This window comes from Fukomys damarensis, unplaced genomic scaffold, assembly GCF_012274545.1.
Source record: "Fukomys damarensis isolate Sample0158 unplaced genomic scaffold, DMR_v1.0_HiC HiC_scaffold_9, whole genome shotgun sequence".
NCBI lineage: Eukaryota > Metazoa > Chordata > Mammalia > Rodentia > Bathyergidae > Fukomys > Fukomys damarensis.
Window position 1 is genome coordinate 45733603 of NW_022900921.1, and position 15790 is coordinate 45749392.

The 15790-nt window shown below is 40.2% G+C and overlaps 1 protein-coding gene and 1 long non-coding RNA gene across 3 annotated transcripts in view; both read left to right on the top strand.

The window, feature by feature from the left end:
- Tmem182 (transmembrane protein 182) overlaps positions 1-15790 on the top strand; it is a 52153-nt gene that overhangs the window by 946 nt on the left and 35417 nt on the right. The window contains exons 1-3 of one of the 2 annotated variants that reach the window (XM_019208653.2): positions 8669-8971; positions 9209-9308; positions 10855-10953. In XM_019208653.2, coding sequence (XP_019064198.1) covers positions 8840-8971; positions 9209-9308; positions 10855-10953 — 331 coding nt within the window. In that variant the 5' untranslated portion in view covers positions 8669-8839. Of the gene's footprint in view, positions 1-8668; positions 8972-9208; positions 9309-10854; positions 10954-15790 lie in introns of those variants that run through there. The other variant, XM_033761729.1, reaches the window with a different exon arrangement.
- Positions 82-6342, top strand: LOC104867381. Its single transcript, XR_781754.2, has 3 exons — positions 82-356; positions 3922-3979; positions 6288-6342. It is a non-coding gene; the product is annotated as an uncharacterized LOC104867381 (long non-coding RNA).

A 15790-nucleotide genomic window follows, 5' to 3' on the forward strand; every position in this document is an offset into this window, starting at 1 on the left:
CCGGGGCCCAGCGACGCTCCCTCGGCATAGCCAGGCAGAAGGGGGAGGATGTCTCGGAACCGCCCTTCACGACCCCACCCCCTTGCTGCAGCCGCGCAACAAGGGCCGCCCCGCCCTATAGCCACGCCTCCAGCGGTAAACCCCTCCCAAGTTTGTCATACCCCGGCCCCGCCTCTAGCGGAAGCAGCTGCGGGCATCTGCGCAGTGGGGAGAACGCGGCGCCACTGTGCAGATTCGGAGACCTGTGATCTGGTTCCCTCCTGGCAGCGGAAGATGAAAAGTGTTAAGCGCGCTCCAGTCTTGTGCTGATGGCGGCGATGCTCTTTGTTTTCTCAGGGCGACCCTGTCACTGAAAGGTGGGAAGGAGCTCTGGCGAGCCTGTGTGTGGGGACCTTCTGTGTACCCTGGCCCCTAGTCTGCTGAGATCACTGAATGTGGTTCTCCAAGCTCCGAGTTGCTTTTTCGTAACACAAGGGGAAATAATATAGAAACGGAGTTGTAAGGATTCCACAATAGTAGAAAGTGCTCTCCTGATCAGGCCTCCTGAGCAGAAATGAGCACTGATGCTCACCATGTCTGTGGCAAGTAAGGATGCGTCCTGGTGCCTTCTCCAGACTCTTAAAATATTAGAGCAGATCTGTGCCATCCTCAGCAAGTGTCAGTTATTCTGTTGAAGCTTCCTCGCGGGGAGACTTGTGGGAACCACACAATTAGTGAAGCGTGGTGACCATGTGGCCTAATTTTCTGTCATGCCCTGTGTTTTCTCTGAATCCCTGTATAGGTTTCCTACAGGTGTGGTGACAAATTACCACATATTTGGTGGTTGAAAACAACAAAAGTTTATTTTACAGTATTGGTAACAAGATATTTAATTATCATTGGGTTGAAATCAAAAGGTCAGAGGGCATGCTCCCTCTGGAAGCTCTAGAGAATGTACCTCTTGTGCTCAGTTTTTGGTGGCTGCTGATGTTCCTTGGCTTGAAGCTGCATCACTCCAGTCGTTAAGGCTAGTAGCTTCAAATCTCTCCACTCTCTACTCTCACTGCCTCCTTGTGTGTCGAATCTCCCCATTTCTCTTTTAAGGATACCTGTGTTTGCATGTGAGGCTTACCTGATTAATCCAAGTCTGTCTTTTCATTTCTTGATCTTTAATAATTGCCTTTAATTTTTCCATGGAAGGTGGCATTCATCACCTCTCAGGATTAGAACATAAATATCTTTGAGGAGCCATTTTTCAGCTGGCTGCACTCACCTAGACATAAGGTCGCATGTGTGCATTATCAAACGGAAGATCAGTTTGGGGCTACTCTAGAAAGTACAACTAAATTGCCAAAGCTTGTAGTGTGACTCAAAACCCAACACTGAAACTTGTTGCACTGCCTCTTCCTCTTCCATTCTTGCCCATGGTCTCCTGAAGAGTTCCTATCAGTTTTCCAAGGAAGAAACAAACTTGATTCTGGCCTACAAACATAGATTTGTGCTATTCTACTGGCACCTGAAAGTAGACAGGTGAAGTCCCACAGGACCACCTAGGGGCAACTCTGGAAGACAGTGGTGAATAAAAATATTTCCAACGTTTGGAACTTCAATTGGTGCTGTTGGCTGTCTGCTTTGTCTGGAACGAGTAGTAGCCCAAGACAAAGAATACTGTTTATGGCCAGTTTCTGACAGAGTGGATGAAACATTAGTGACAAGCAAGTCTGGAGAAGTATGTGAATGGAAGTGTCAAAGGGGCAGAGGACCTGGCAGACATTTTTGTCCTGTGTGAATGCCCATCATTTTCACTGCTGCAACTTTTAATCATTAGGTGGATAAAATGAGGTGCTCTTTGGATGTCACCAGCTACACAGTGCTTATTCGCTATGTCTTGGACAAAACAGGTAGAGCTAGAGTTGGCAGCTTCTCCTTACTAATGCTGTTCCTTTATGTCTAATTCACCAACAGAAGGCACAAACAGGGAAACCCTTCTATGCTGCTGTTACCTGGAGAGGCCTTGTTAGTAACCTTATGGACAGTTGATTGTATTAGTTCTCTTCTGCAGTGGAAGGTGAAGACAGTGATCCACAGTGGAATAAACACATTCTGGAGATGGATCTGCCTACTCTACTCAGAATGCTTGTGACACCACCTCTGTCATTATAACCATAGAACCTTATACCATGATGTTATTTCACAAAGCATGCTTCCCAATCAGTGTTCTCATTCTGTCGCAGAAGGGAAAGAATGAAACAAGAGGCCATTTGTAGTCACTTTCTAGTCACTGGAACAAAGTACCCCACATCTGAAACTTGAAGGCAGAGAGAGTTATTTTTGCTCATGGTTTCAGTCCATGCATAGTCACTTGGCTCCAGTGCAGAAATCAACAGGGTAGTTGTGGGGCAGAATCCAGCCACAAGATTACACATTTGGAGGTCTCAATCCCAGTCATCTACACCTTCCTACCAGGGCCCGCCTCCGAACAAGACTTTTGGGGCACATTTGAGATCTAAAGCATAACAGTGCCCAACTTTATTAAATTAGCTGACATTATAACACTAGTCTAAAAGGATAGGTATATGTCTTGAGGCATGTAGAATATGCTTTGAGTCAGAGTTTATTTATGGCACTCTCTTCTCCATTCCATGGATTTGGGAATTCCCTTCACCCGTGCACCCTTCCCTATTTACAAAGACTTTGCTTTCATTTTTTCATGTTCTCATATTTTTTTCTTTTGTAAAAATCCCAACCACTGCCATACTATTTTATAGAACACTAATTTTTACCTGTAGCCAGCAGATGGCAGTGTCCAAACCAAGTTTGCTCAACTCGGTAAGTTTTGATTGAGCTGTGACTTCAGTATTGCACCAGTTGATGCAACAATAAATAAAAAACAGAGCTACTTATTGCCTCCATAGAGTTTATTGTTCTTGTAATATGTGTAAGAATAGAAAATCTGTAAACAGTATCTCAACATGCTTATTTTGTGTATGGTCACTTTGGTTACTGGAAGAGGAAGAAGCTAACACATATCCTCTGTGTAAAATATATACATATTCTTTGTATAAAAAACATAACTAAGATGAAGAAGGTTTCCAGGGTCACAGAGACGTGTAGTTCAAAGTAAAAGTCTGTTTTGTTTCAACAAAAGTCTGTTTCCTGTTCACAGGAAACAATTGATTTTTAGGGCCATTATTAAGTTCACTGTCTTAGGTGTGGGCTATGGACCACAATCCCTTTTCTGTAACTTACAGGCTTTAACATTCAGAATTTGGGGAATTTCAGAAAAGCCACAGCATGCATTCTGTATATCACTTAGCACAACATCTTCACTGAAACCTGGGAACCCTGTAATCAAAGATATTTATATTTATATAATAAAGTAGATGAGAATCCTCATTAATTTTTATACCAGGTCTGCTTTGTTAAAAGCTTTTGATTTTAGATATTGTACTCATTGTGGACACTGTGAACCTGCACTATCCCATGAACAAAGAATCTACCATAAAATATATTTCTAAAAGGATTTTTTAGTTCTCTTTGGCGAACCGTTCCAGTTTACTGGAACATAGATTCTCAGCTTTGGCAGTTTGTTTGCTATATTTGTTTACAAATGCTCCCAGCATTGTTAGGTTTTGAGCACTGTCGTGCATTCATATTTTTAAAGTCCAGTGTATCTGACTTATTTTCTTCTTGAGGATGTTTAAATAGTTTTATTAAATACTTTGAGATAATTTAGAAAATTGCAATATTAAGGTTGAACACTTAGACCTTAGAAAAAGGAACATTTGCTCATTATCCTCACAAATAAAATCTACTAGATATTTACTAAGAAATACGGTATGTACTGATGATACAAGCACATATCTTGGCATGTTCATGATCTCAGTATACTCTAGATTTCAAGAGATTGGTTTTTGAGCTTTTTAACCACAATTTCTCTAGGTGACTGATGATTCTAAGTTGTTTCCAGGAATTGAAGGGCATCTACAAGTGAAATTATGTGAGTAGAAATTATAAGAATAAGGGGAAAAATGGAGGGATGACCAAAGATTTCAAGGAACTTACCGAATGGCAAAACCAAATAGAACCAAATATTTCTTCTCAGACTTGATTTTGCAAGATGTCTCTGTTGGTTTGCTTCACTGTTCAGTTTTTTCTTTTCTCAAAATTATTTGAGGCAGTTTGTGCAAGTATTTACAAATAGTAGGTTAAGAGAGATAGGAGTAGGGGTTGCTCAGGGTTGACAAGAAGGAAATTCAGGAAGTCAGAGGGCAGACTGTCTATCATCAGGCCTTCCACATTAGTATCTTGCCTCTGGGCTTCTTCGGTACCAAAGTAAAGAGAGACATACTCTCAGTTACATGAGAATACTGCCTCACTGAAGTAGAAGAGTCTAATTTATTTACTGTCACTATTTCAAGATACTGCATGATATCTGTCTTAGAAGGATAGAGGCAAGTGATACATTGTCTACAAATATTTGTGAAATGAATCAAGAGTGATAGCATCCATGATATTAAAAACAACAGCAGGGTTGTATAGAAATGCAACTTCTAGTTAGCACTTGGAACTTTTCCTCCCAGTCTTCCTAAGAGGATGCTATAAAAGTAGTGACCAATGTACCCAATATCATCTTTTAGAATAATAAAGCACATTTTATATGGAACTTTTATTCATTGGTTTATCCATTACTCAACTGGTTTATTCAGTGAGAAACCATTTCTTTACCCAGCTTGTTTCAAGATGCACAAAACTGGAAGAATGGAACATATTAAATGTTTAAATGTGGTCTAGCTTGTATACAGGTCTCCTTGTAGTGTTATTGCTAACACCTGAAGGAAGATTTGGCACACAACAGGAATGTGTGATAGGTGCATGAATGAAGTAGATAGATGAGAAGGGCCTCCTGATCAGAGGAAGTCAGAACAGGCAGAGATCTCAGGAACTACTGGTAGCCAAGAGGGAAGATAATGAGAGTGGGTGGATGTGGGAGGACTGGGGATGTTTGGTGAGAAATTAATCTGATGACAAAGACCTCAGTGTCACATATAGAATACTGGCAGAGCAAAAGTTTTATTTTGAAGTCATTTTAAAATTTGTTAGAAACAACCTCCAGCCAATGGAAGGACAGAGGATAAGTCTAAAAGGCGGAAGCATCACCTAAGTTGACATGTCATCTTATCATTGAACCCCAAAATCCCCTCAGGCACTGTTCCTGTTTACCATATAAACAGAGACTCTCAGAGTTGAACCGTTACCCGAGGTCGCTCGCCTATGAGAAGAAGCTCCCACTCTCGATTGAGTGGAATCGTTATTCTGTAAGACAGGTAGAGGGGCTGCAATGGTTAAGCTTGATGGGGTCAGCTTGATTGGCTTGGAAGCCATGTAGAAGTTTGATAGAGCACACTTCAGGGTGTGTCTGCATGGGTCAAAGAGGTGGGACCGAGCAGCTTTGCTCCACCAAGCCCTTCCATCATGATGTTCCTTGGAGCCAGATGACCATGGACTGAATCCTCTAAACGGTGAACTAAATCAAACCCATCCTCTGTTAGGCTGTGGATGTTGATATTGTGTCCCAGCAACAAGAAAGCTGATTAATACGCGGGACAGTCTATGTGCCAAAGGGAGCCCACAGTTTGCCCACAGTTCCTATGAAGGCTTCCCTTTCAGTGGATATGTATCCCCAGTCCTCATTCAGCCACGTTGCTTCCTGTTTTAGACTTGGAGTCACAGAGATAACAAGATAAAAATTTAAATAAAGTGAAGGGATAATAGGAAACAAGCACAGAAACGTTATTTATAAATTATTCCAGGTTGTGATTTAAGACAACATAAATCTGCTATTGTATAATTCTGGGGACTAGAAACTTCGCAGGGGTCTCACTGCACTTGTTTCCAGGTGTTGATGGGCTTAAGTCCTTCCTGAAGGCTCTGGATGAGAATTTGCTTCTTTTCCTCTTCCAGCTTCTGTGGGCTATCTGCTTACTTTGGCTTGTGGCTTCCTCCTCCATGTTCACACAGCAAGTCTCTGACCTTTTACTGTGGTCACATTTTTCTTTCTGACACTACCAGGAAAGGTTCTCTGTCTTTCATTTAAAGATTCATATGGTTAGATTGGCCCAGCTGTGTAATCCAGGACATTGTCACATTGGGTAACATTCAGAAATAATGCCATTAAGTCACGGGCTCCTTTGAAAAGCTGCTATGCTTCCATTGGGCAAATTCAGAGGGGGTTGGATGAACTTGTTAAAAGATTGCAGTTAGTGGAATCTATTTTTAAAATATAAATTTCACTTCCTTATCCCCAGAGATAGGTCTCAGTTGCCCTTGCCAAGGTTTCCTGTTGTACAGCACATCTGCAAGAAATAATGCCATTAAGTCACGGGCTCCTTTGAAAAGCTGCTATGCTTCCATTGGGCAAATTCAGAGGGGGTTGGATGAACTTGTTAAAAGATTGCAGTTAGTGGAATCTATTTTTAAAATATAAATTTCACTTCCTTATCCCCAGAGATAGGTCTCAGTTGCCCTTGCCAAGGTTTCCTGTTGTACAGCACATCTGCAAGGATTCAAGCTGGTTCCAGAGATAAGGACTTAGAGGTATCTCTCTGCCTGGCAGGTCTAGCTCATCACTTCCTTCAGAGGAATAATTCAGAGGGGCATGTGTGTGTGTGCGTGTGTGTGTGTGTGTGTGTGTGTGTGTGTTTGTGTGTTCTCTAGGGCTACGGTCATGCAACTGAAGTAGTGCTTGGGATCTGACTTTGGCAATGAGGCAGCCTATTCCTCTGTCTGGATTCCTGGTGGCAACTTGGAAAAATAGCTGCCAGTTTCATAGAAAACAACCATATGAAGAATACTTTGCTATGGCTCACTTCAGTCAAGTTCTTTACAATTATAGGAAAGAACCAGAAGGGAAAAGAACTAGAGTTGTGTCAATTTCAGGGTTGGGTAAAGGGATGGAGAATCAGTTCAGAAAAAAAGAACAAATATGTGGGTGGAGTCGGGCAGTGGCTGGAGGCAGTGTGAGGTAATTACAGAATATCAGAAAGTTATTTCCTATGACAGAAGGGTTAAACTTGGGCTATGCAATTTCAAAGGGCAGATTGGGACTCTGTAAACTCCCAGCACACAGCTTTGGGCAGGAAGTAAGGCAGAGCTGTACATCCCATAACGGACCCAGATGGAAGTGCATAGCAGGGCAGTGCAGGGAGTCTTATAAAGAAGACTGATGTCTCGGTCAAGGGACAGCTCAGATGAGCTCTGCAATTCAATGTCACTCTCACAGTTCCTGATAATAGGGTTTAGACCTCCACGCCTTATCTTTGAGCACCTCAGGTTCCATGTAGCCAGAGCCAACCAGGGCCTTTCATTCTGGCTAAGAGCTCTGTGTCCTAACGCAGTTCATGGTCTGTGTTTCTCCTAAACAAAACCAAAAGAAGGGGTAAAAGAAACAGGTGGAGCTCAGATACCTCCTGAAAAGATGAAGCAGTCCCTGCTATTGTTGAGACACAAGGACACAGTTGCCAAAGGGGCAGTGTGGGTTATAAACAGCACACAAGCCTTTTAAAAAGAATCACTCTCTGGCATATTCAGACACAAAAACCAAATGAACAAATGAGCTAACTACAAAGCAGCAAGGCTTGACGAAAATGTACAAGATAAGATCAAACAAGGTGAATGTATGGATTTAAAAAATGTATTACAGTAAGTGATGCACCTCATTAATCCCCATCAAATTGCTCCCTCTTCCTTCAAACAGTTATCCTGTCTTTCTCTGAGAAAGACACTAAGAAAGAGAACTTCCAGAACTGCTTCTGAATGAGGCAAGGATGATGAGAAAAGTTTGTTTGAAGAGAGAAGAAGTATTTTGAGGAAGTTAATGACAATGTATGTTTACTGTAATAATGTTTAAAAGCTTAAACATTCACCATATATTTTGATCACTCATATAGATTTATGAATTTTAGGTGGTTAGTATGGGTATTAAGTATGATTAATGTTTTGAAGAAGCTATTTACTTTGAAGAGAAAATGAGTAGACAAGGCCCATTCTTCATCCAGAAAACAGTATATTTTTGAGACTTTTTCTAACAGTTTACTTTTGGGATAATTTTTCAGAATAACGTTATAGATCTGTGAGTTACCTTGGAAATGTTTTTATATTCCTGGTTGATGATGCATAAATGTATTTCAAAAATACTATCAATAATTATGTTACTATTAAAAATTCTTTATTCTTTAAGTGTACATGTGAATGGCTAAACCATCACTCTGAACCAAAAAATTATTTTCTATTCCCAAATGTTGACAAAGAATTAAAAGGTGAATCACAATTTAGTCATTGTGGTTCTTTATAGCTGTGATTTTTGCATCTTCAAAGAGAATATTACATGTCTTTGGGGCTGTAATGGTCATTGTGGACTAAGAAAACCTCATTCAGACACTTTATACTGGGGGTGAACATTGTCAGTGACTTCGCAGTCACTGGTCATCTGTCCACTTCTATGGATTACTCATCCCAGCCGCCTCCTCCCCACCTCCTTATAGTCAGTGAAGGTCAGCTATTTTTTGATCCCCATGGGATGAAGATAGCTCTTCAATCAGTGCCTTAAAATAGCAGCCATTCTCAGCTGCTGGGCTAGAGTCCCTCCAGGGCAGAGCAGAGGGGACACAAATCCATGGGTTGTGCAAGTGAGAAGGCACAGAACATGCGCCAGGGGAGGCTTCTTGAGAAGGTCTTGCCTACTCCAAAATCTTGGTCTGTTTTTGTTTTTGATCTTTTTGCTATTTTTGCTGAGAAGTCGGATATCTGAAATTTCGCAATTTTTAAAAATTTTATTTAAAAGTAAACCAGTCTATTGAAGATGAGACTAAATATCGCCATCTTCTTTGGGGCCCTCTTTGGAGCTTTGGGGGTTTTGCTCTTTCTGGTGGCTTTCGGATCGGATTACTGGCTTCTTGCGACTGAAGTGGAGAGGTGCTCAGGTGAACAGCAAGTGCGTCTCTTCTTCAGAATACTGGCTTATTGGGTAGTGGTGAGGAGAGCTTTACAGAGCCTCTTGGAGTTGGAGAATGGCAGTGGGGTGTCTGTTTATTCGTAGAAGAGATGTGAGGAGCTACTGCTCATCATTATTTGGGATAAGATACATTTCCTTAAAAATTCCCTGCATGCAATAATTTTGATAACTCTTTCTTGGATTGACAGCAAGCTACTAAATTTGTGTTTTGTGCAGATAGCAGATATCACCTTTTACCATGAAGGATTCTTCTGGAGATGCTGGTTTAGCGGGGTCAGGGAGGAAAATGATTCTAGCACCTATAAGTTCTGGTACAGTAAGTACGACTTGGCTTTATCCCCTTGTCTCCAAGCTTCTTACTCAGTGCCGATCGCTTAGCACAGGATAGGGTTCTCCAGTCTTAGTACGGTGTCTTCAAAAGGTCACGAAGACATTCCTTTTCAGCGGAAATATCTTTAGGAGTAGTGATTGTCTGCCACAAAATAGGAGACTGAATATGGCAAAACTGAAGCAGTCACTGCTCCTCTCCTCATATTGAAAGTACACTCACCCTAACAAACAAAACAGAAATCATCTATAGTATTTTTTCAAGTGTCTATGATTATTATATTGCAAGTAGTTATTTTGGATATAAAAGTCTTGAAATCTCAAATGTAAAAATCCAGAAATAGAGGTATTTTTTATATTCATAGCTTCAAAGTTTAAAAAAATCTGTTTTTTTAAAAGAATAATGAAACTTAATTACCGTTAGGAGGAGATGAAAGCTTTTTATTTGGACTTTACCCAAATTTGTAGGCAATATCAAAATCTACTTTGCTTTTGATGTATGTGTTTTCGAATTGAAACTTTAGAGTTATCCTTTGAAATGGAATAACTTTTTAAGACTGTGCTGCATTCTTTCAAGTATACTTCTTATATTAACCACTGAAAATCAATTCATTGACAATAGCCAGCATTCATTTTATTGTCTCCACCAATGTTTATTAGCCTAAAGCTGACTGAGAGTTGGAAATAGTATTTATTTTTTATCAATGCTCCTGTGAAAAATCAAAGTATGTATATACACAACAGTCAAGATTATGGGATATGTCATGAGAACATGAAGGCCCTGCAGACTCGTGCAAGCTGATGGCAAATTATCACATCTGAAAGGGACCGAGTGATGATGCCGGGGTACTTTGAGGGGACTCTGATGAACTGACCCCCTTACAGTGCATTTTGGGCTGGACAGTGAGCAAGCAACCCATCAATGGAAATTATTTAGACTTTGGGAAAATAAAGCAGGTCAGATTGCACGAGAGGAAGATTTTTCCCAAACACTTAGAGAAAGAAAAAAAAAAATACTCTCTGCTGTAAAGAGTACATAATGAAATTAAGTTTTGCAACAACATACAAGTTCTTGAGTTTTTTTTAATGCTGAAAATGCATTCAACTCATTAACTGGGATAGTCTATCATTTGCACTTTTTACCTAAAAATGGAATGGATTTAGAAGAAATTTTCTTTTCACTGAAACTAATAAATGTGAAACCAAAGTTTTTTTTAAAAATAATTTTTAAATACCTACTGTTGGTACTGGAGATTACGTGAACATAAATGAATAATAGTACCTTCGATTCTGAGGCAAAACTAAGAGCACTGAGTTATATCTGGTAACTGGATATTCTAGATCAACGCCGCCCCAATTTCCCTGAGCTTCTTGATATGGGCTTTTGTTGCTCATACAACCATGCCCTGAGTTTGCTGATGGAACTGGTAATCTTACTGTGCTTGTGTGCCAGGCTCCCATATTCTGTCCTATTAGGGGGTGAATCATCGCTGAGCCTCTTGGTGACAGGTATCATCCTTCTGCTCTCTTCCTAGCCAATCAGTCACCATTCAAGAACTGCACCCATGCCTACCTGTCCCCGTACCCCTTCACACGGGGCCAACACAACTCAACTGCCTATGACTCTGCAGTCAGTAAGTGCTACCCCTGAGTCCTGTGCAAAGCCATTGTCTTCTGGAAGGCCCAGAGCCAAATTTCTGTGGGCAATTGAAAAATAATTTAATTCAGATGATTCTGGTATTTGCTCTGATATTAATCTGTTAACTATAAGGAGATGCTATTTTTAAGGCCCTATAATTTACGTAGGGTACAACTTTGATCTAAATGTAGAGCTAAGCCTGGACAATTTAGTAGATTAATGAACCCTGTTTCAAAATAAAAAAAAGGGCTGGGAATGTAGCTCAGTGCAAAGGTCCTGGGTTCTATCCCCAAATATGTATGTGCATATATATATATATATATACATATATATATATATATGTGTATATATATATATATACACATACATACATACATGTATTAGTCAAAGTTCTCTAGAGTAAAAGAACCAATAGAATATATAAGTAGTTGGATTGTTTTCAGGACCCCCTGCCATACTATTATTCTTGAATGCTCAAGTGTCTTGTATAAAATGGTGTAGTATTTTCACAGAACCTACTCCCATCTTCTGTGTACATTAAATCATGTCTAGATCGTTTAGATTACATAATAAAAGGGAAATGCTATGTAAATAGTCACTAGCTGTATTGTTTAGGGAATAATGACTCTAAACACATTGGTACATGTTCATTACAGACCCAATTTTTTTCTGAATGTCTTCAGCCAATGGCAGGTTGAATCCATGATTGTAAAACGAGTGGATATAGATGGTCAGATAGATACAGATATGAACTTGGGTACAAAAGCAGATATAGATACACACATGTGTAGCTAGAGAGACCATGGACAGTGAAGGTTGAAGCAGAGAGGGAAGATTGTCTATCATCTATCTCTCTATCCTTCCATCCCTCCATTCATCTATGTATCTGTCCATTTAATCATTATTCACTATCTATCCATCCATTCATCCTATCGGTTGATTTTAAAGGCTTGGCTCACAAGTTTTTGTGCCATGGTGCATCTGAGATCTTTTGAGCAACCTGGAAGCTGGAGATTCAGATAAGCAGTGGTGTTTCAATCTTGAGGCTGAAGGCTGGAAACTCCGGTAGAATTTTTATGTTGCAATCTGGTGGCTGAATTTCTTCTTTCTCAGGAAACCTGTCTGTCTTTGCCCTTTAAGGTCTTCAACTACTGTCTGAGGCTCACTCAAGTTTTGGAGAATAACCTGCTTTCTTCAAAGTCAACTGATTGTAGATGCTAATCAAACCTAAAACAAAAACACATCCATGAGGCACCATTGTCCAACCAAGTCAACACATGACAATAACCATCCCAGACCTTACTTTTTATGTAACTCTTCCATCTTCCCATCTTTCTGTCAAATACACATTTCTGTACACTAGCACTTTTTGTATGTTTGCTAGAGATTGTAGTATTTGTTTCTGTGACATTAGCAAAGTCTTTGTGGAATGAGTGTGGGGTGTGGACGGGGCACGAGTGAGAGGACCTGCACCTATGCTTATCCCTCAGGGGTCCCGGGGGTACCATGGTCTTGACAGCCTGAGCATTATGGGTAATTCCCTCCTGCTAAAGCCTGCACGAAGCTTCTCACACGCATCCTTCAGATCCCTGTACATGTTGTGTGAGATGCGAACAGTGACACTAGAGAGAAGAAAGACATGGATGGCATAGGAAAGAGCATAACAAACTACTTTGATTTACAGAAAAATTACAAAGGAGGTATCTCCTTACCACCACTCTTATTTTATAAAATGAACTGTGAAATAAGACAGGGTTGGCTTTCCAGAATGCTAGATATTTGCATTAATATTAGTATTGTTGTTATTCATGTTTCGGTGCTCTCATGAGAGAGGTATTATAGGCACCACATATTTTAAAAGGTTTTTACATATTTGAAAAGTTTGCACCTCAGAAAGATAGTGGGGAACTAGGAAAACAAGGTGACACAATCTACGCATAATCTATGCATAATAATTCTGATGGCGATGGATAGTGAATACATGTCAGAGAAATTACACTGCAATTACACTTGGAATTATTATGTAGCACTGCATATAATTAGTGTGTCATTTTTTGGATCTAGTGACAAAACCATTTCCAAGTTGTTTTTTTTTTTTAATCATCAAACTCTTTTTGGCACACATATTGTAACTCCTTATTCACTTTAGGCAACTTTATCAAACACTTTTGAGCGAAAATGACTGAGGTGTGCAAAGATATGTCTGACAACAGAAATAATCTTGTTTGTTCCTGTCCTCATCATCATGCAGAAGGACATCAGGTGTTTGTACAATTTACATTTTTCCTCGTCTCCTCTATACAAGAGAAGGGAATAGATGTCATCAAAAGTATTCCACCTGGCTTTTCTCTGTGTTTTCTTTCTAGTCAAAGACTAGACCCCAGAGCTACTATTTAGCTTTACATAGCTTCATAGTTAGTAAGCATTAAATACTTATCAAGTTATTCTCAGTAAACTGGAAGTATTGTTTATAGACTGTAATGTTTAATAGCCTGGCACATTGTTCATAGAATGACTTTGTATTCTCCTGAGTTTTTATAGTGGCAATTAATCAATAATGAATTCATTGAAAACAATAAATTAGCGAACAATTTTTTGGAGTGCCTTACATACTGAGACACGGAGAAATTGCGGGACTCAGTCCTCACACAACTGACTCTCCGAAGAACTCCTGTAAAGATCCAGGTTCCTGGTTTTTGTTTTATTAATAATCTTGGAAACTACAAGTATGAAAAGGATGGTGGTAATGCTTTCTGATAAACAGCATAAGTCTTCTATTTGTATCTCAACAAAAGATCCAGTTAAGTCTCTGCTGACTTTCCTGCGTGTCTGTCTGAACCTGATCTGAGTGTAAAGACAGGACTAACTCAGCCCTCCCGCCTTCCCTGTCTCCCCCTTTCTTTTCTTTTCCCTTCTTCTTCTCTTCCTTCTTCCTGCCTTCTTTCCCTGTCTCTCTCTCTCTCCCTTTTTTCTTTCTCTCTCTCTCTCTTTTTCTTTCTCATTATTTTGGGTTCTCAAATAAATACTCTGAATTTCATTATTCTCAAATGCAGTTATTTGAGTGATTTTCCAAGCCCCCAGAAGTGCCCTGATTCTCAGAATCATCTGCATACTTCGAAGTCCGTTAACCAATTCCATTACCTTTTCAGATTTGTCAGTTTAGATTTTCTGGTTTGTTTCATATTTACATTCAGTCACAGTTCACTTAGCTGGTATCATTCAGTAATGCTATACTGCACATAAATTAATTTTCAAGATAATTCTACCCCATGTGAACTCATTTTCCTCTATCTTGGGGTCCCGTAATTGCTGACCCCCTCTCTCCACACGAAAGGGGTGCTATGTACACTTTGCTGTGATTGTTCACCTTAGTTTCTTCAAGGTTTCTCATGAGAGTGTAACCTATTCACATTTATATCCCTAGAATTTAATATAGTACTTGGTAATTGAGAGATGCTTAAAAATTTTGTGTCGAATGACTCTAGGGGAAAAATATTTTATATTTTTATCAGTAAACTTTTTACTGTTTTTTTAAATGGAAAAATTTAAAAATTAAATTATACACTGGATTTTCTTCTTACTTTCTGACAGTGCTTGGGATTCGACCCATGGGTTCAAATACGCTAAGCACATGTTCTACCACGGACTTACACCCTCAGCCCTGATTTTCTTATTAAGTAGCATATACCAAATGTAGTTTCTCCTGGTGGTTAGTTTCAATACATACGGACACATGGACTAGCCGCTCTGGCCTTTGTGTTCCACAGTTTCAGTATTTGTCTCTGAACCTAGGACCTTTGTATAGCCACAGCCTGTCCCACAACCTCTGTGCCTTTCTTCCTCTTTCCTTCATTTTTCTAGTAAAGTAGGTTTATCTTTCCTGGTACTTCCAGCTTCAGTATTCTGAGGAAGCCTCCTTGCTGGTGTTCTAATCCACTAACACATGGACTAGGCCAGGTTGTCCTGTATAAAAAATGCTTTAATTTGTTAATTTATATGACAGGTTTTAATTATTTACTTGTGCAATTGTTTCATTACTGGATTTTTTTAAAGCTTCCTGAGAGTGGGGATGTTGTGTATGCAGCTCCTCATTGCTTTAGATCCATGTAGACTAAATGCCCGGTGCAGTGAGTATTTGGGGAAGACTCCATGTCACTCAGGGCTGTGCTAGGAATACTGAAGCTTAGGTACCGACTGGCGGACACGTTTGCTTGCAAATATTTTTTGCAAGCTTTTTGTAATTTTCAGTCCTCGACTGTGACCCTCCCCTTCACTGGCCTGTTGTCCCTTGGGTCCCCCCTCCCCGTACTGTCAGTGTTTATGTATGTAGTGTTCTTTTCTTTCTTTTTTCACTCTTGTGAAAAGTGTAAGCAGAAGTCAATGCTGTGATGTGGCAGGTAGACAGCTGGGCCAGATGGTGGTCAGCAGGGAGCTGAGCTACAAGGAACACGAAACACACTGAATTCAAAACAAGGGCAATTGTTCTCCCAAGGCAGGGTCAGAAGCAGCTGCCATGATGCTGCTGTTGAGGACCAGGCCCTTTCAGCCTTTTCTTTCACTTGTCTTTGTGTTTTCCTATCTTCAGCAAAGCAAGAGCAGCTCTGGAATCCACTGCCAGGTCTCTGCCAGTGCTGCATTCACGAGAATGGTGCTGCACACCCCCTGGGAGCTAGGGGAGCTTTGGGCCTTGCTCCTACGGAGAGGGAGAAAAGGAGAAAAGCTGGGGTTGAGGGCTGAGAAGCACCTAGAAGACACCAAGTTAGGGGCATCTTCATTGTCTTGCCTGCTGATCTTCAGCTGTTGAGCAAAAAAGATGACAAAAAAAAAAAAAA